Genomic DNA, 21197 nt, shown 5'->3' with positions numbered 1-21197 from the left:
CAAAGCAATAATTTATTTAAAGATTTTGTTGTTTAGTCGTTTAGTCGTGTCCGACTCTTCGTGACCCCATGGACCAGAGCACACCAGGCACTCCTGTCTTCCACTGCCTCCCGCAGTTTGGTCAAACTCATGTTCGTAGCTTCGAGAACACTGTCCAACCATCTCGTCCTCTGTCGTCCCCTTCTCCTTGTGCCCTCCATCTTTCCCAACATCAGGGTCTTTTCCAGGGAGTCTTCTCTTCTCATGAGGTGGCCAAAGTATTGGAGCCTCAGCTTCACGATATGTATCCACAAATGAAAAGGCGGGTAATTTGCCTGAACTGAAGATAAAATAATGTGGAAAAAGAAGTCCCACACTGCCATCTGGTGGTCCTTACATGCCACTCAATTGGAGTTTGTGCTATTGTCACAGCTGAATTGAATCTGATAAAGCAAAAATGGACTCTGAACTCATGGTGTTAATTTCAAAACCATACAACTTTCAGAAAGAGTTTCACACTTTGTAGAGTTTGGTATTACTACAAAATCTGTCAATTCCCCCGGCAAGAGAAATCCCCCTTTCTTTCACAGTATTCGGAAGCCATCCAAGTTGATTATCACGTGGGAACCAATGACACTGCAAGCCATAGCCTCCAGAAGATCAAAAGTAATTATGAGGCTCTGGGCAGGAAGTTGAAGCAATTAAATGCACAAATTGTCATCTCATCTGTCCTCCCAGTTGAACAACATGGCCCAGGGAGAGAGAGGGAAAAATAGGGTAAGTGAACAACTGGCTTCGCAAATGGTGCAAACAGGAACGGTTTGGATTCTTAGATCACGGTCTGCAGTTTCTTGAAGACGGACTTCTGGCAAGTGATGGGCTGCACCTCACAAGGGTTGGAAGGAATGTTTTTGCCATGAAACTCAAAAACCTCATCAGGAGGGCTTTAAACTGACTTATGTGGGGGAGGGAGACAGTGGTCCTGAAGGTAGGAGCCTACCAAATGCTGAAGATGATCATCCAAATGTCAAGGACCAAATGGAGCAAACAGCACACAGACCTAGTGGCAGGAGGAAAATATCCTTAAATAAGAGACATGTGGGAATGATCAATGGTCTTCAATGTCTGTATACTAATGCACAGAGCATGGGAAATAAACGAGATGAACTTGAGCTCTTGGTACAGCAAACTAAATACGACATAATACCGGTAGGCATCACTGAAACCTGGTGGGATGAGTCTCATGACTGGAATGTAGTAATAGAGGGATACAATCTATTTCAGAGAAATAGACCAAACAGGAAAGGAGGAGGAGTAGTGTTATATGTCAGGGATGTGTATGCCTGTGAAGAGATCCAGGATTTAAATCTTCAAAGCCAAGTTGAGTGTATCTGGGTCAAAATTAAGGGAGAGAAAAATAACAGTGATCTCATTGTGGGAGTTTACTATAGATCCCCAAGCCAAACTGAGGACACAGATGATGCCTTCCTGGAACTGGTGGCCAAGCATTCAAAAGGAAGTGAGATAGTAGTAATGGGGGATTTCAACTATCCTGATATTTGTTGGATGTCAAACTCAGCCAAGAGCATAAGGTTGAACAGATTCCTCACTTGCCTTGCAGACAATTTCATTGTCCAGAAAGTGGGAGAAGCAACAAGAGGATCAGCCATTTTAGATCTGGTCCTAACCAATAGTGATGACCTGGTTAGTGGGGTAGAAGTGGCAGGATCATTAGGTGGGAGTGACCATGCTCTTCTAGAGTTTATTATACAGCGGAAAGGAGCAACCAAGCATACTAATACTCAAATCCTAGACTTTAAGAAAGCCGACTTCAGAAAACTTAGGGAAACGCTGGGTGAAATCCCATGGACAGTAATACTAAAAGGGAAGGGAGTTCATGATGGTTGGGAGTTTGTTAAAAGGGAGATATTAAAAGCACAACTTCAGGCAATACCAATGAGACGGAAACATGGAAGGTGCCTAAAGAAGCCAGGGTGGCTATCTAAAGAATTTTTAACTGAGTTAAGATTTAAAAGGGATATGTACCAAAAATGGGAAAAGGGGGAAATCACCAGAGAGGAATTCAAACAAATAGCCAGCACGTGTAGAGACAAAGTCAGAAAAGCTAAAGCACAGAATGAACTCAGGCTTGCTAGAGAGGTTTAAAGCAACAAAAAGGGCTTTTATGGGTATGTCCGTAGCAAAAGGAAGAACAAGGGAACAGTGGGGTTACTTAGGGGAGAAGATGGTGAAATGCGAACAGGGGACAGAGAAAGGGCAGTTCTGGGCACCACAATTCAAGAAGGATACTGACAAGCTGGAACGTGTCCAGAAGAGGGCAACCAAAATGGTCAAAGGCTTGGAAACGATGCCTTATGAGGAACGGCTTAGGGAGCTGGGTATGTTTAGCCTGGAGAAGAGAAGGTTAAGGGGTGATATGATAGCCATGTTCAAATATATAAAAGGATGTCATATAGAGGAGGGTGAAAGGTTGTTTTCTGCTGCTCCAGAGAAGCGGACACGGAGCAATGGATTCAAACTACAAGAAAGAAGATTCCACCTAAACATTAGGAAGAACTTCCTGACAGTAAGAGCTGTTCGGCAGTGGAATTTGCTGCCAAGAAGTGTGGTGGAGTCTCCTTCTTTGGAGGTCTTTAAGCAGAGGCTTGACAGCCATATGTCAAGAATGCTTTGATGGTGTTTCCTGCTTGGCAGGGGGTTGGACTGGATGGTCCTTGTGGTCTCTTCCAACTCTATTATTCTATGATTCTATGATCACGAATGGAGAATTTCAGGCCCAAATTACATGTGATGTTATCCACATGGTTTGGCCTTGTGTGTCTGATTAAAATAACAAAAAGCCAGGGTGTATGTGTGTTGCAGAACCAGATCAGGGCTTTGGGATGGAGGGGGAGGCGTCACCACATTCCCAATCAGAATTGTGTCCCCCCGCACTCCATGAACACCTGCTACTTGCCAAGGGGAGAAAGAGGAGTCCCATTGACTACAAGTCAAGGAAAGCATAAGTGCAGGAAGCTGTAGCTAGCCCAGCCAATGATTTCATTTTATGTCATCCAGCTAGGGTTGCCAGATTCAATAGAGGACAGGACTTCTGTGCCTTTAATTGCCCTGCTCTCTTTTGAGTCTGGAAACCTTAAAGAGAAACCAGCAGACCCTTTGCTTGGAAATTAAACAAAGGGTCTGCTGGTTTCTCTTCAAGGTTTCCAGACTCAAAAGAGAGCAGGGTAATTAAAGGCACAGAAGTCCTGTCCTCTATTGAGTCTGGCAACCCTAGATCCAGCCCATCACGGCATCGGCTCAGTCAAACTGCCAGCAATATGGGAAAACACTCTTCCTGGCTAGGTAGCTACAAAAAAGAGAAATACATCTCAAGATATACATGGCTTTTTATTTTTGCAATATGCCCAAGACCTTTTGGCCACAAAAGTCTCTGTTAGTTGGCAGAGGCCGTTTAATAGTAGTAATAATATTATTAAGGAGCTGAAGGAGCTGGTTCTTCCCCTTTTCATCCTCACAACAACCCTGTGAGGAAGGTTAGGCTAACAAACTTGACTAGCTTTGTAGCTGAATGTAGATTTCAATCCTGGTTTCCCGCATCCTGATCCAGCAGTCCAACCATGACATCCCACAGGCTCTGTATGGAATTGCAGAACTGCATCCAAAAGGCAGGAAATGTTAGAGGCATGGAAGCACAAGGGCATTTTGGGTAGTGGAAAGCAAATACCAGGATAGGAGGAGTACAAGAAGGTGGTTTTTGTTCTACTCTGGATAAAGTGGGTCATGATCGCTAAGTGCCAATGAAACGAATGGAACAAATTGCTCACAGAAATGTCCTGCTGCTTTTAATACAACCTGGCCAGGAGAAAGAAAGGTTCAGGCCTCACATCAGAATCCATGGGGCAAGATCAGAAGTTTCAGCACCACAGATAGCTCCAAGTGAGCAACTTGCCCTGGCAATACAATGGTACCTCCGTTTAAGTATGCAATTGGTTCCAGAAGTCTGTACATAACCTGAAGCAAACTTTCCCATTGAAAGTAATGGAAAGTGGATTAATCCGTTCCAGATGGTCCGCGGAGTACTTAAACTGAAGCGAACTTAACCTGAAGCAAACTTTCCCATTGAAAGTAATGGAAAGTGGATTAATCCGTTCCAGACGGGTCTGCAGAGTACTCAACCTGAAGTGTACTTAACCTGAAGTATGAGTGTAATTGGTTCTGTAAGTCCGTACTTAACCTGAAGCGTACTTAACCTGAAGCGAACTTTCCCATTGAAAGTAATGGAAAGTGGATTAATCCATTCCAGACAGGTCCGCGGAGTACTTAAACTGAAAATACTCAAACCGAAGCGTACTTAAACCAAGGTATGACTGTAGTTGAGAGCAGACTATATGAATGGGAACCAATTCTAAACCACGCTCAAGCACCGTATGGACAAGCCCTGAGCCTATTAAAATCTGTGCACTCAAATTACCTCTCCCAGGCTCAACACCCATGTTGATAACTTTAGGTATTTAAAGGGCCAGCCCTTGGAGTAATTCCCATTAAACCCGGTGGAACTCGCTTCTGCGAAAACATGCATGATTGAAGTGTTAAAACCCTAAAAAAACATTATACCCTGTGTCAGAGGACTTTGAATTACAGTAGCTCTGGGTTAGAGTGATGGAGCGGTTAGCCAGCAATTGACCTAGTAAATGAATAGATAACCTTGTTGTCCACTGACAGACCTCAAAGTCTGGGAAGAAAATGCACTAGTGCATTCCACTAGTTCACACTGCTTGCTTCAGCTGTCTTTGTCTCTCCCCTAATTTGAGCAAGAGTTATCCATCCTCCAAACTTCTTCTGACCCTCTGTGGATTCAGAATTGTTTGAAATCAGTAGGATAGGGCAAGCCAGGAAGAGAGAAAAGCTTACCACATTCCTTCCTCTTGCCAGCAGAGTTCCCAGAGCAATTTGGCTGGAAAATTGGCTTGCTGGAGTGATTCAATTTTAACAGAAAGAATGAATAATTTACCAGTGTGTTTAAAGACAGGAGCAGGGTAACCTCCTAATAAGGCACAGAAGTTCCAGAACAGAAGAAGAAAGCAGTGAAGTGAAAATCTTTATTTTCTCCCACATCCAGAATGGAATGAGGGGAGGAAGCATCAGATATCTAATTTCCAAAGGAATCAGTTGGAATTGGATTATATCTCCATGGTGAATCATTGACCTTCCTCTCTTTTCTATGGTAAGAAAGCAAAGGTAAACAAACAATAATAGTATTAGACAGAAGAGGAATTCTCCCCAAGTGAATGGTGCTTTTAAGCTTCACCTCATAGTAAAACTTGGAGCAAAATGCAACTGCCCTGCAAAGTGGTGTATGGAATCATTAGTAAATTAATTTATTGTGGTGTGCGTTTTGTGTGTGCATTCACATGTCTATTATTCTGTTGGGAATGAGTCAGTAAATAGTTTCACTACAGAAATGTTCAATAAGAAGGAATGTAAAGAATGGACCAAGATCAGTTGACATAGAGCAGGCATTGGTTCAACAGAAGATAGTGGGTGCAAAACAAACTTCAACTATGCCACTGCCAGTATCACTGAAATCCTTATCCATTCCTATGATTCAAAATAGGAACATTAGAGGGAGGAGGGGGACAATGGTGGAGCCAGACTGAACCCTATAACCTGCGTTCAAAACCGGCATAAAACAAGACAACTGAACAGGTATTGATCAAGTATTTGTAGTGCATGTGTAGAGTGTTATACATCCTCAACAAATGACAAGAGTGGTCTTGAGTGATCAGCAGGCTCAATAAGGATTATGGCTTCAATGTTTTAACATCACCTTCTTCAACACCTTTGTCAATCCCCATAGGGAGAATGATGACTCAGATTCCACCAGCTGACACTAGCAACTCCTATGGAAACCTGGAACACTGGAGGCCAAGGCAGCTGGCCAACGCCTCTTTGGCTAATTTCACTTTTCCATTTGGGTTTGGTCAAAGGGCTGACTCTGCCCTGAATGGTGTCATTATTGTTGTCATCTTCATTGTTATGGTATCTCTGGGTTGCACAATGGAGATCTCCAAGATCATGGGTTATCTCCGGAAACCCAAAGAAGTAGCTGTTGCTGTGGTGGCTCAGTATGGAATCATGCCTCTGACAGCATTCGCGCTGGGCAAACTCTTCCAACTGGAACCCACTGAGGCACTGGCTGTACTCATCTGTGGCTGTTGCCCCGGTGGAAATCTTTCCAACATCCTGAGTCTGGCAGCAAAAGGAGACATGAACCTCAGGTAAGCAGGATGTGTGTTAGTGCTTATGAAGGCAGAACTAGACAGTTAATGGCAAAGCTGCCTTGACAGGGAGATTGTTACTGGGTTGAATACAAGGCTGGGATTTCCCCATTTGTACAATACATAGCCACATTCATCACTATTATGGAACAGCAAGAGGACAAAACGCACATGCCTCATATAGTGTCCTGGATCCAATCCCTCGCATTTCCAGCTAAAAGGAAAGATAACAAGGAGGGATCCAGTCTAACCTCTCTTGGGAGGAAATCCCACAAACTGGGAACAGCCATAGAAAAAGCTCTCTCTTATGCTCCTGACACTGATGGGACCCAGAGAAGGTGCTCATCCAAGGACCTTAGCACCCAGGCAGGTGTGTAAAGGGAAAGAGGATCTTTCAGATAACTTGGGCCCAAGCCATATACTGTAGAGATTTATAGGTCATAACCAGCACTTTGAATTGTGTACCAGTAGCCAGTACAGTTGTTTCAACAGGGGAGTGACATGTTCCCTGTAACCAGCCTGCCATCAGTCTGGCCATAGCAGTCTGGACAACTGAAGCTTCCAAACATTTTTCAAAGGCAGCCCCGTCTGGGGTGCATTACAGTAGTCTAACTGGGATGTAACTAAGACATGCATCACTGTGTGGTGAGATCTGACATCTCACAGAACAGGCATAGTTGGTGCATGAGTCATAACTATACAAACGCATTCCTGGCCACCAACTAAACCTGGGCATCCAAATTCAGGGCAGAATCCAGGAGTACATTCAAACTGCGAGCCCAAGTCTTCAAGGGGACTGTAAACCAAACACAGGTTGAAGCCCTGTTCCCCGATCCACCTTCCAACTGACCTGGAGTGCCTCTCTCTTGTCTAGATTAAACCTCAAGTTGTTCAGACGGCCTTCAGATCCTTATGTCATTCATTTTGCAGTTAAAATGGTGCCTTTCTCTGCAGCTCCGTGTGAATAACAACATTCCCTTATCTTGCTCCTCCTTCCAAAAGCTTTACAAAGCAGGAAAATGTTGTTCCTAATTTATATGTGAACTTTGAAAACTTGTGTCTTGAGCATCATTGCTGCAAAGTTCAAGAGTCGCCTGGGATTTTATGCTAAATACCTCATGTCTGGACAGGTCTGGATTCAGGATGTGTAGGGTGCATGGGCAAGAGACCAGACAGGTTCTATACGTTAAAGGGTCAAAAATAGGTCATGTGAGACATTCAGAAAAGGAAATATGTCTCCAAATTCGGAATACCACCTTCCCATGGGTTCCTCTTCTTTTGTCTCAGCATTGTGATGACAACCTGCTCAACACTCTTGGCACTTGGTCTGATGCCTCTTCTCCTGTACCTCTACGCTAAGGGATTGTACCAGGATACTCTACAGGACAATGTGCCTTACAAAGGAATTGTTATCGCCCTGGTCATGACACTTATCCCCTGTGCCATTGGGATCTTCTTGAATGAAAAGAAGCCTCAGTGTGCTCGCCGCTTTGTTAAAGTAAGTGGGGATTGCAGTACTATTTGGATCTCACTTCGCGTATGTAAATGCTGCAGGGAAAGTCCTTTATCTTCCATTATTTCTTCTGCCCTGCACATAGAAAGATTTTTTTATATATACCAAAAAAAAATTGTGCACTGCAATTCTTTTTTCTTTGTATTACCTGCTGCCTCAATGCAAAGTGCAGCCCACAGTGCTAGATGTGAAAGGTAAGCAATGCTTGATTTTGAATTTCCTTGTTTTGTTCAACTTGCCCTATCCTCATGCATTGAGCTTCTTAATTTTTTTCTGCTGTTGAAATGTTTTTTGTGTTTGAAGTCTCTGTTGCCAGGGTCAAAATGTCCAAATAATGCATGTATCAAAATGAGATGTATTATCCTGCTTTGAAATGCAGGTCACTTGTTTACTGTTTACTGAGCATTAATACTGATTTATTTGCAAGGGGGTTGAACAATGTCAAGCAATAGCTATCCCACACTTTCTAGTGCATTTGGCTATTACTTTCGTTTAAAAAAAAAATCAGTGGGGGTGTAGGAGGAAACCCTATTTGAATTTGCTGACCTTTTGGAACTTTAAAGAAGCCATTCAGTGAGGCACTTTAAAGGAGACTCCAATTTTGACTGGAGCAACAGTAATGGGTGTATTCCGTGCACATTTTTTCCTTAATTAAAATGTCCAACCCTGTAGCTGCCATTGGCTGGGGTAGCTGTTCTGCAACTCTGGGAGAGTGGAATGAACAATGAAAGTTATAGTCAGGGGCCAAAGTCAATTAGGCAAAGTGAGGAATGGGGGAATTGCCTTATCACTGTGCAAGACTGAATGAGTGAAGCAGCTTCCTCCCATAGTCTATGAGGTATGTGGCACAAGGGAACTGCAATTCATAGAACAGTATTAATGTAACAGATGATGCCAGTTTTGGATTAAATGCAGTGTTTGTTTTCGGGGGGGTTGTGTTTTTTTTAACCTCTCTCTCCCTTGTTCAGGCAGGTATGGTTGTTCTGCTTGTGCTATCTATCCCAATAATTGTTCTGACTGTGGTCAGTTTTGGACGCAGTATCTTGATCATCTTCTCTCCACGCTTGCTGGGGACATCAGCTTTGATGCCTGCTATTGGCTTCTCCTTGGGCTATATCCTGTCTGCATTCTTCAGCTTCAGTGATCAGTATGTCCTCTTAACTAAACCCAATTCCTTTTGCCTAAAGACAGGTACTGAACTGCGGATCAGTGAAAGTCACTCCGCCTTCTGCCAGTAGAATTCCCTGCTTCATTGGAAGCCTGCCTGGTTGTATCAAAATATCACAGAGTTGTGTCTTGTTCCCTGAGCCTTTTAATATCTGCACCAGGACTGGTGAACATTTTTGGCCCTTTATCACCCTCTACCACTGCAGGTCCAAGTAAAATAAAAAAATTCCTTCAGTAGCACCTTAAAGACCAACTAAGTTTTTATTTTGGTATGAGCTTTCGTGTGCATGCACACTTCTTCAGATACAGTGAAATAGGAGTCCCCAGGCACTTATGTAGAGAAGGGGTGGGGAGGGGGTGGGGATGGGGAGGGGAGGGGGGATCACTCAGAAGGGTGGTGGAAATGGGTGATTGACTGACTGATAGCTGTTGATGACCGAAAACGACTGCAGGTCCACTTAGACATGTGTGTGAGGCTGCCCGCCTGTCAATCATCTGATATCATGATAGGTCACAACCACCTGTCCAAGTTGACCTGTGGGATGGGGAGAGGGATCTGTTTGTTGATTCAATCCTGATGGCTGCTGGGGTCTTCTTTGCCAGCATGTACCACTCAGGAAATGTGCTGGTGAAGCAGCACCCAGCAGGATCAAACCCTGCCCATGAGCTGATGTCACCCAGTGACATCAACTGATTGACAGGTGCATGTGACTTGGGGGAAATGGTCTCACAGACCAACACAGGGCCTGGGCTAGATGAGGTTACATTTGTTTAAATGAGCAGGTGCACAACTTGGGGGTGCTTCTGGAATTCCTGGAGGCAGCTGTGGACAAGTGCCTTTTGCCAACCTTGACTGGTGTGCCAAATGTGGACACTTCTAGAACGTGGGAGACCTCACCACCACCACACATACCTTGGCAGTCTCCAGGCTTGACTACCATATTGGGGAGGCCTTTGCAAACTCCTTAGAAACTTTGTTTAGTTCAAAATGCAGCACATCAGCTCCACAATTCAGTGGAGTCAATCTTTTAAGTTTGGAATAGGATTTACCTTAAAAATTGATTTCTTCTGAATTACGGTAACTCCCGGCACGTGAAGATCCTCAGAGAAGGCCCTGTTCCAAGAACTGTGTAAACAAATCAACCTTCTCAGGAGGTGTCCAGATCTAGTACCGGTATCTTGTGGCTGAATCTGATGTTCACCAGCTAACCTTCTCCCAGGTTTCCTTCAGAACATGAGGAAAGGCATCTTGCTTCCACTATTAAATGAATGCCTTACTTCTTATATCAACCAGACTCTACAGCAGATGATAAATTATGTATTGTGTGTCATACACACATACAGAGCTGATTAATAATAATAGTAATAGTAATTTTATCATTTGTACCCTGCCCGTTTGACTGGGTTGCCCCAGTTGAGCAGCTTCCAACAAATATAAAAGCATAATAAAACATCAAACATTAACAACTTCACTATACAGGGAATTATATTCAGAGGCTGTTTTCTCCACCTTTAAAGCAGCATTGCTATTCTTTTATCGACCCTTTTCTTTCCACCATTCTGCTGCTGGCTGGCAAGTTCAGGGTCTGGGGTACTTATCCATAGTGCTAAAGTAGGTGGGATATGAATATGTGGTGGCCAGTTATTCACTGCTTTAAAAAAGGATTTGCAAAAAAAAAAAAAGATGCTGCCAATTTTGCATAATATTTGCAATTTATATGTATACACACAGAATCAGGAATGAAGTACGATAATTTAAATAGAAGAACAATACATGACTTGTGTGCCTGCTCAGTCCGCTGACCAGGTACTGCTAACTGGCTGATGGGCAGCTTCAAGGCTCCTGGTCTCCCTTCTTAGGGTTCCTTATATTAAACCGGACTTGAACCAAACAGTCCTCAGAGGACCCTTTCAAACAGAGGACTGCCCTCTGCAATGTAGGACACAAGGCCACTCTGCAAGCGTACTGCTCCCATGCTACTCCTGCATTTTAATGGGGATAGGGGGAAACTGTGTGAGCAACTCTGAAAACTAATGATCATGTGTTGGGAGTGGTCTGTACAGAACTATAGTTCCATGTAACAGTCACATACCGCTCTGTGTTTCCTGCACAGGTGCAGACGGACAGTCTGCCTTGAGACTGGTTGCCAGAATGTACAGCTCTGTTTAACCATCCTCAAGATGGCCTTTGCATCTGAAGTCATTGGGCCACTCTTCATCTTCCCTTCTCTGTACCTGATTTTCCAGTTAGGAGAGGGCCTTCTCCTGGTTGTGATCTTCAGGAGTTATGAAAAGATAAAAGAAACAAATGGCAAGTACAATCTTTGGGGAGGGGGGGGACACACACACCTGTTCCTTCCTTTAAAGATCAGCAATTATTCTATAGATTGCCAGGGCAGATCAATTTAGTTAAGTTTGCCAGAGTCCAATCTGTGATTTCAGTAGTTGCCATTCTTCAGGGTTATCAGTAGAGTTGCCATATTTCCAAAAGTAAAAACCAAGGCACCCCAAAAGTTGTCGAAGATCCAGGCAACTGGATCCCAAAATTCTCCCCGGACGTCACTTCCACCTTTGAAATCCCGGTAATGTCTGGGGAAATCCTGGATGTATGGCAGCCCTAGTTATCAGTGAAGTATTTTATTGAAGGATGTTTTTTCAACAAAATCATCTTCTACACCATTTGTATTATTCAATGCATGTAATCTCCTTGTTAATTTTTATGATACAGCAATAGACCACACATACATTCTGTTTCCAATGCCATGGAATTTTGTAAAATTGAAGGCTGTTTGGTTTTTGAGATTCAGCTTGTGTAAACTTCAGTTATGACTACATGCATAGGCATGTAGATATAGTTAAGCACATGGAAACCACCTTTCCCAGTTGCACTTTTCCACATTGTTAATCTGGCTCTAGATTAGCTAAACCAGCAAATGTGGAACAAAATGGCAAATTGATGATAAATTCTGGCAACAGGCAAAGACCCTTTTATTTTCTAAGGCCTTTTTTGTGGAATTGTATCCCAGATTATTCATTTTATCTGTGGCATTTTATTTGTTTGATTGTATTATTGCATTTTTATCTGTTTTATTGGGGAAACGGTTATTTAAAGGGAGACTATAAATACTTAAAATTAATAATAATAAACCTACTCTGGATTCCATGGGGCAGACTTAACTGTGTATGCCTCAGAGAGAGATAAAAGTAATATATTTACAAGTTTAATAGGAGTGGTTGTTTCCTAAAGCTACCCCCCCCCCAAAAAAATTGATATAGGTAACAGAGCATCTTCCCTCTTTTTTCACCTTTCATTTTAGATTCAGAATCTACAGAAATGTGGACAACACCGAAGTGGAAACCAGCCCCAATCACTAGAGCCCCTAAGTAGTAGCAATAATCTGAGGAAATGCTGACATACACAAAAAGGGCAACTATTCCGTCAGAACTCCAGATTACTCCTATGGCTGAGGTCTGCTGAACTCTGGCGACAGTCCTGCACAAAACATTATGGTGGAATCTACGCACTGAAAATGCTTTTTTAAAAAAGTTTTGAAAAATATATTGAATTTGCCATAGTTCACTGTCGCCATCTAGTGTGTAATTTGTATATTGCACCGGAGTTGACTCCTAGTCATTTTACGACTGGAGGATCCAAGATGGCGACGTGAACGGTAGCCTTGTTCTATGCTCGGTAAAGCTTTTGCTTTTTACTTTCTGCTTTGAAGGGTTTTAAGGGCTCTAAGATGCCTTAGGACGTTTATTTTAGAAGTTTTATGGTTTTATGGTTCAGATTATTTCTACTTCTCCCATAAATCTGCAAGAAAACGCTGTAGATAAAGACTGTTTAAGGGAGCGGGGCTCATTAACAGCACAACCTGCCCTGACCCTGCAGTTTTGAGAAATCTTCTCCTTATTTTCTTGCCGATATGAGAGGGAAGAAACGCCGCAGACAGCATTCGAATGAAGCTACAAGCACTGCCAAAAAACAGACAAATATCAGGGATTTCTTGCCTGACAATGACCTAAATGATATCTGTAGAAACTTCCCTACCGCAAACAGCTATGAGGTCCTTGCTCCCAGTACTACTCATGAGGAGCCTGCCGGCACTGTGGATGGCCCACAACTAGCCTCGAGCCTGTGTATGAAGGAACAGAAGGAACAGACTCTTGAGTCCCTGCAGAAAACTTCACCTGAATTATCCCAGTCACCAGCCCAGTTAAACGAGGACCGAGAGGCACTGGAACTGCTAATCTGTCAGACTGAGTTGATAACACATACCATCACCAACTTATATAAAAGGCTGGATGGGATCGAAAAGAAGCTTGAAAAAGTCTTTGGCTTGTTCAGTTGCCCCCCCTCACTTCCTCAGCTTAACAACATTGCAAACTCCGCTCATCCCTGCCCAAGTGTGCAGGCCAACCTTGCACAAAAACAAGTGAGATGTCTGCCCAACCAAGTACAAAACTCAAGTCTGCAACTCCAGAACAGCAAACTTGCAGTACTGGTGGGAAACCACCCCTTGAACTATAACAAATGGGTGGGTAAACACTCGGTCGCAAATTCCCTGACCCAACTGTTGGGGCAGACACTACGCCCCGTAGATATCGTGGACATCTCATGGTTGCCCTCTGGACCTTATATGAGACGTATGGTTATTAACTTTAGATCTGCCCATCTCGTTGCAAAGATTCTAAAACTAAGAAACCGTACAAGAAAATGGTACATCTACTTTACAAGGGTATTCGCCAATCTGACCCGTACACCGCTATGCACCAGGATAAGTGCTGCCTGTGTTGATGCTGGGCCTGTGTGCCACAAAGAACAAATAGACGGGGGAATGGAGCCAAGGACTCCAAACAAGGGCAAACCTACTACCCCACAGGGAGTGGCAAGCCTGCCTGCAAATGACTTAATTGATTTTCTACACCCCCCGCTTGGTACCCTGGTCTCTACGTGCAACGAGCCTGACAGTGGACTACCCAAGCAAGACCAGTCTGAAATGCTCTCGTCCTCATATGCCTCGATGCCGGAATTGGAGGCTTCCATCATTCTAAGCCCAATACGCAATCAAGATTCACAGCATTTGTCAAATTCTGACTCGTTAGCAACATCGACACAAGATACAGCTGTTGACCTGTTACCTTTGCAACCTATACGGGTCGGCAAAGCCCTTGCTCTGGAAAAACCAGCTGAACATCTTGATATTTGTAATAGTGTCATCGAAGATCCTCTGGGCCATATCAACTTATTGGCCCCTCAGTTAAAGTTATCACACCCACCTAGGGACCAGCGACCTCAAACCTGGAAACACCAAGCAGGGCAGAAAGAGGACGAGCCTAACCCAGGAGCCTCAACCCATCGGAAAAGAGACTGACTGCCACTAATTCCACCATCACCCTATTTCCACATTCTATCTTGGAATATGGCGGGATGGCTATCTAAGCAGGGTGACGTCGACCTTCTGGATTTTCTTACAAAATTTCAGATTATATGTCTACAGGAGACATGGTGTCTAGATCCCCATGTCCCTTCTTTACAGGGATATGAAGCCTTTGTTACCCCTGCGATAAAACCAAATATCCGGGGCCGACCTAGTGGCGGTTTAGTCACTTTTGTTTCAACCAAGCTAAAGTGCAAGGTCCAGCAACAGCAGTGGGTGAAGAGTAACAATTTACAAATCTTACTCATTTCTAGCAGTGAAGGAGGAGATTTCCTTTGCTTTAACATATATATCCCTCCCATGGGCACCCCTCCCCAGTCGTCACAAACCTGGGAAGATCTAGAGCTATGCTTGGAGAAGGCCGAACTAGAACTCCCTGGCATGGATATCCTGCTGGCCGGTGATTTCAACGCCAGGATAGGAAATGACATTAACATGTACTGCTCCAAATCTCAGTTCCTGCCAGAGGCAGATTGGTTTATTCCCTGGTCCTCTGACGATAAGGTCTTGAATAAGGCAGGCATTACACTAATGGAGACTGCCTTCAAATACAATTTGTATAGTCTGCATGGTACCTATATGGATAGGTCAGGGGGTTTCTTTTCTTTCCTTGGGCCTAGGGGTGCGAGTGTTATTGATTATATCCTGGTCTCCCCAAAACTTTTGGAGAGGTCACAGGGCTTCAGCACTTTCAATAGAACTGAGAGTGATCATCTCCCTATAGCAATCTCCTTAACTCCCCTTGGTTTGGAGGAACCGCAACTCCATCACTGCACAGACCTACCTCCAATTCTGCCCCCCCGTAGGCGTAAATGGAACAGCGATCTGGAATCTAAAATCAAACAACGCTTACACTCATCAGATTTATTGGCCTTGAGAGACCAGTGTATTTTATTTAATTCTGACCCCTTCTCAACATTCCAGCGGGTCTCAGAGTCGCTCTTCCCACTACTCACGAACTCCAATCCTCCCAAACAACAAAACAATTCGAGGGCCTGGTTCGACAAAGACTGTAGGAACTTAAGATCCTTGCTCAGGAAACTACAAAATAAGGTAAAACAGGAAGGGACTCTGAACTCCATGGTGAACCTTCACAGGTGCCGTTCTCATTATAAAAATACTCTAAAACTTAAGAAATCCCTCTACAGGAAGGAACAATGGGAGGCACTTGACAAAGCGATTAAATTGCGGGACGACAAAAAATTCTGGGAAATAATTGCTCAGGGAGTTTCACCCAAAGGGAAAATTGTAACCAACAGTATCTCATCTAACTTATGGTACCAACATTTTTCCCAGCTCTATACAGCTCCATACAGTGTTAAGCCGAGTCAGTTTCCTCCTCTTAAAACCGATCTGTTAATGGACTGGGATCCTGTTACCGAATCAGAATGTTTACAGCTAATTAAAACTCTCAAGAATGGTAAAGCTCCCGGTGAGGATATGATTCCCCCGGAGGTGTTTAAACTAAATGCCCAGTGGTGGGCCGCTATTTTGGCCCAACTTTTTACTGTAATAAATAATACATGCAGAATCCCGGCAAACTGGAAACTGAGTCTGGTAGCCCCCATTTATAAGAAGGGAGACACCCAAGACCCGTCAAACTATCGCCCCATAAGTCTCCTGGACATCGCATACAAACTCTATACTCGCTACCTACTAAACAAACTGGTTGACTGGGCTGACCACTCTAACTTGTTTAATCCGGAACAGGCAGGGTTCAGAAAGGGCCATAGCACAACAGGTCATTGTATGGTACTACAAACAATGATAGATAAGTATACAAAGGTACATAAGAGCAAGCTTTTCGTGGCTTTTGTAGATCTTACATCTGCCTTTGATTCAATCTGTAGGGACAAACTATGGCAAAAACTATATGAAACAGACATTGACAGACGACTTCTCAAAATACTAAGAGAGTTACATACAGATACCACAGTCAAAATCAGAACCGGGATGTCAGGCAGCTATACTGACCCAATGCCACTGGGGAAAGGGGTTAAACAGGGTTGCTTGTTAGCGCCGTTCCTCTTTAATTTTTATATAAATGACATTGTTCAACATATGGCGAAGTACAAGTCATCAGCTCCTGCCCTGGAAGGCAAACATCTGAATATATTGCTATATGCTGACGACATGGCTGTCATGGCACTTACTCGAAGGGGCCTACACAGCATGCTGGAGGGGCTCGCAGCTTATTGTTCCCAAAACTCTCTAAAGATAAATTATGACAAAACAAAAATTGTGGTGTTTACTAGAGCTCGCCACACATTTAGATGGTCTTTAGATGAACACATAATTGAACAGTGTCCTTTTTTTAAATATCTTGGTATTACTTTCCAAGCCACATCTAGCTGGCGTGCCCATGTCAAGGCTGTAACCCTCCTAACACGTAGGACAATTGGTGCTTTGCTCAGCTTCTTTTATACGAGAGGAGGGCAACTGGTGATCCCGGCACTAAAAGCTTTTGTTGGAAAAGTGATTCCCCAGATGCTATATGGGGTAGAACTCTGGGGATGGAATCAGAAGCTGCTAGAACGGCTTGAAATCTTCCAAAATTTTTATCTCAGAAGAATTCTAGGCCTCCCTCAGAGTACTCCGGCAGCTTTCCTAAGAGTGGAAGTAGGATTACCTTCTGTGTCTGCCAGGGCCCACTTAAGATTTCTGCGTTTTTTCACCAACCTCGCAGATGCCTCAAACACCTTATTGGCTAAGCAAGGCTTTATATCTTTACAACATAATACTACTTGGCGTCAAAACCTATTAGATATTCTATCCAGATACAATCTACCTGAGTTTAATACTCTCAAACTGTGGAGCCCTGATAAAGTTCGGGAATGGATTTTTGAAAAAGACGCCTTTTTGGACACCACGAAGATAAAAAACTCTGGGTTTTCCTACTGGTTTCCCCGAGTAAAAGCAGTCAGAATCTGTGCCAACTACTTGGTGGAGATCACTGATCCCACCCTTCGGAGAGCTTTTACTATGGCGCGGTTCCAAACATTGCCAACTGCATATCTGACCGGTAGATTCACAAAAACCCCAGTAGAACATCGTTTATGCCCTTGCCTTATGAAAATTAAAGAGGATCTTACCCATTACCTCCTCTATTGCCCCATTTACTCGGGCTTTAGAGATGCAATGCTGCAAATTATACCCAACTCTATAATCAATCCTGAAGATAGAGTAAAATTTTTGTTAGTTGATGCAAACCCACGTATTACCCATGCGGTAGCGGTTTTTGTGATGAAGGCCATGAAAGCCAGGGAAAGATTTATGGATGACAATGTAAAGACCCCTTCATCATCTGTTTAACTCGTTGCTTGTCTTCCTTCTCTTCCTGTTTTGTGGGATGAAGGTTTTGTTGGGATAGCATGCAATGAATTTTAATATTTTTAATTATTTTTCTTAATCATTTAATATTTTTAATTATTGTTGTGTTGTTATTTGTGTACAGGCATGGTCCTCACAATAAACGGATTTGTTGTTGTTGTTGTATATTGCACCTTATAACACACTTAAAACATTTTATTTGCAGCTGTGTAGCTGAGTCCTTCCTGCCAACCTAGCAGTTCGAAAGCACATCAAAAAAATGCAAGTAGATAAATAGGAACCGCTATGGTGGGAAGGTAAACGGCTTTTCCATGTGCTGCTCTGGTTTGCCAGAAGCGGCTTTGTCATGCTGGCCACATGACCTGGAAGCTATACGCCGGCTCCCTCGGCCAATAATGCGAGATGAGCGCGCAACCCCAGAGTCGGTCACGACTGGACCTAATGGTCAGGGGTCCCTTTACCTTTACCTTTAGCTGAGTCCTATGACCGTGAAGAGTGAGGAATGTTATTCAAGATTTAGTTTTCTAAGACAAATCCTGAAGCGATTCAGCACTAATTACGTTGCCATTATTCCTGCTTCAAATAAGAGTTGGTCCCATTAAGATCAACACATATGATCACCATGATCCAGGGCTAATTGTCGAACTCACATCCAGTCTTTCTTTATCACACACCTGTTTTTCAATATCTCACAGTTTCACAAGATTACCAAACAGCTGTAATTTATCAGTTGAAATGTTCTTAATTTTACTAACAAATGGCTAATAATTGGGAATGTTTTTTTAAAAAAAGATTTTTCAATACTTCTACTACTTTTATTAAAGCACATCACATTTATGGTCCTAAACTATCTTCCTATGCTACTTGGTGAAATTCCATAAATGACGGGTTCTAGTTTGTGGGTTCCTATTATAGGGTTGTATCCAGGGTTAGTCCTACTCAGAGTAGGCACATTGGGCTGGATTCAGCTAACAGGTCTTGCTAGCGGAAGCCAAGCAAGGACCTCCACTAGTGCAATAGGGCTTTCCCCCTTCTTCTCCTCCCATAACCACCCCCCCAAAAAACTGACTAAGCAGGGGCAGAGCCAACCCACTGAAAAGTGTGCAGCGGAGGTGGGGGTGGTTTTTTTGGTCTTGAACTAAAGCCTGGCAGGCAAAAATTCAACAGCTGAAATGTTTGCACCAATGGAACGATTGCCATAGCACTACTACGCTGAATACCTCCCATCGAAATTAATGGCCATGACAAACTTAGGTCCATTAATTTCAATGGATCTACTCTGCATAGGGCTTGGTTAGATACTACTTATATTTAATACCATTTGCATGATTCAGGGGATAGGATTGGCCTTCCCCATGACTAAGCTGGGTTCTTGTGTCTTGAACTAAAGCCTGGCAGGCAAAAATTCAACATTTCCGCACCAATCAACCTCCACACTGAGAACGGCACACCTATTGAATGTCTGCCTGTCATGTCTCTGTTACAGGTACAAAAGCCCTGCCCTGTAACTCAAAATAATCCTTGTTTTGGAGCCAAACTTTTTCCATGGAGGGAGATATTTTCTTGCAATATTTTTTGAGTGGAAGACGCTCCCTGCTGAGAAGAAACACTGGCCTGATCGCCACTGTTGTGGGGTTGAAAACCAGGGGAGAACGAGGAACGCTGCCTTGAGGGTTTTGTTTTTTTTAATTGGAGAGGGGGCGAGGGCAGGATATAAACGCAATAAACTAGCAACACCCTTCATCCTTATTGTTGTACTACAGGCAATAAGCGGCAATAAGCCTTCCGTGCGGGGTCCTCATCAATATAGGACCCCTTTGCTATGAATTTAACACGTGCTTTTCTTTCGCCTACAAGTTCCCTCTCACACGCAGCGCAAACAAGGCTCGCTTAATAGAACAACAAATAGGTTTTGCGGTGGGATGGGAACCATACAGCATCCCCACCCCGTTTGCCCGCTGCGCGACAAAATGGCGCCTGGCTTCCCTGGGAAACGGAGCAGCCACGGCAGCGGGCAGAGCGACAGACTTTGAAACACGGAGACCGCGAAGGGGGGTATGGTTGCATAATTCGCCAGACCACAGCTGCCAAGTTTTCCCTTTTCTCGCGAGGAAGCCTATTCAGCATAATGGAAAATCCCTGAAAAAAAGGGATAACTTGGCAGCTATGCGCCAGACCCAGAAAACGAGGCAGTTTTGACGCCATTTTGTTTCGCTCCCCACCCGCGCTAGCCGATTAAAGGGGGAAGCTGCCCGTTGAGAAACGCAGCGCTTTGGTATAAATGCAACTGCTGGGCAGCAACTTATGCCCCGACCCCAGAAAAGGAAGACCTAAGCTGCGAATATTTCGCGTTAGCTTGTCGGCATTTGAGAAATATATATGCAGCAAATGCTTATTAGCTTCCGCATTGCAGACGGGGAGGGAAGAGGAGAGTCGCCGAGAACTGCTCTGGCTGCGTCTTTATCCCTGCATTTCAGAGGTGGGGACGTAGAAGCAGCGGCTCCGCAAATGTGGCAGTCCCCGGTTCCTTATGCAGCTTAAGAAAGCGCCACGGCGTAACAGCAGTATATGGGTAGGACAAGCGATCGTCGGCGGGGTTTCTTAAAATGCAATTGGCAAGTCCGGCTCCCCGGCGCCTGCGTCTCGGCGATAATGCGGCAGCGTGAAAGGTGCGGCTGGAGAAAGGCCCGCAACTGCCTCTTCCGTGCAAGGATTATTAACTATTGCTTTAAAATACTTCCCTTCTAGCGAGAATTGTTCTGGAGCTCCAGCTATAAAAAAAATCTTACAAGGCTGCAAGAAATCTATACTGGGCTTGGCCTTCCATAATCAGCTCACCCATCACACAATTGGGCATGTTTACCATGCAGTCCACGTACTATAAATGAGGCGTTGAAAAAGCATGCATTAACCCAGCCTCTTGTGCACCTGGCAGAAGGCAGCAGGAAAAACACATCCTCCTAGCTTCTTCATAATCCTGGTTTCTCTCCGAACAGCCCAGAACAAAGCCGGCAGGGACAATTAGCTTCAGCCTGATTTTGAGAAGGCCTACTATGCCCCCCCCCATAGGAAAAGAAAAGCCCTTTGGTAAAGGTTCTTGAAATAGGGCCTACCATGTGGTCCAAGCCTATGACTAGTTTGCATGGCAGTCTCAAAATGCCTAGAGTAAATTTTTTATTTTAAATATTAAATTTTCTAATTTACATTTCAACATATTCATTTAAACCTTTATCTTGTGCGCTTTTCTTGTGAACTGTCAATTTACCGGTATTCTCATGGGTGTGAATCTCTCCTCCCCAACTGCTCAAGTATGTTAAGCTACTGGTGGATTTCCAGGTGCTAGACCCATTAGGGAAAGGGGCCAAACAGCTGGACTAAAAAAGCTGTTTAAAGGGTCATTAGGCACAAAGTGATTAATATTTTTTTATTGAAGGTTTTCTTGGTTTACAAAGGTATGTGCTATGCCTC

General features: G+C 43.8%; 1 protein-coding gene across 1 annotated transcript; it reads left to right on the top strand.

Moving 5' to 3' along the window:
- The first annotated feature begins 5863 nt into the window (after positions 1-5863).
- On the top strand, positions 5864-12333 carry SLC10A1 (solute carrier family 10 member 1). The gene is made up of 5 exons (XM_088657492.1): positions 5864-6278; positions 7566-7776; positions 8760-8938; positions 11073-11273; positions 12276-12333. Exons 1-5 carry the CDS (start codon positions 5866-5868, stop codon positions 12331-12333), a joined length of 1062 nt encoding a protein of 353 aa, XP_088513618.1. The 5' UTR covers positions 5864-5865.
- Positions 12334-21197: the final 8864 nt, after the last annotated feature.

Source organism: Zootoca vivipara, chromosome 1 (genome assembly GCF_965207765.1).
Source record: "Zootoca vivipara chromosome 1, rZooViv2.hap1.1, whole genome shotgun sequence".
Taxonomy (NCBI): Eukaryota; Metazoa; Chordata; class Lepidosauria; order Squamata; family Lacertidae; genus Zootoca; species Zootoca vivipara.
This window is presented reverse-complemented; position numbering and strand designations above follow the sequence as displayed.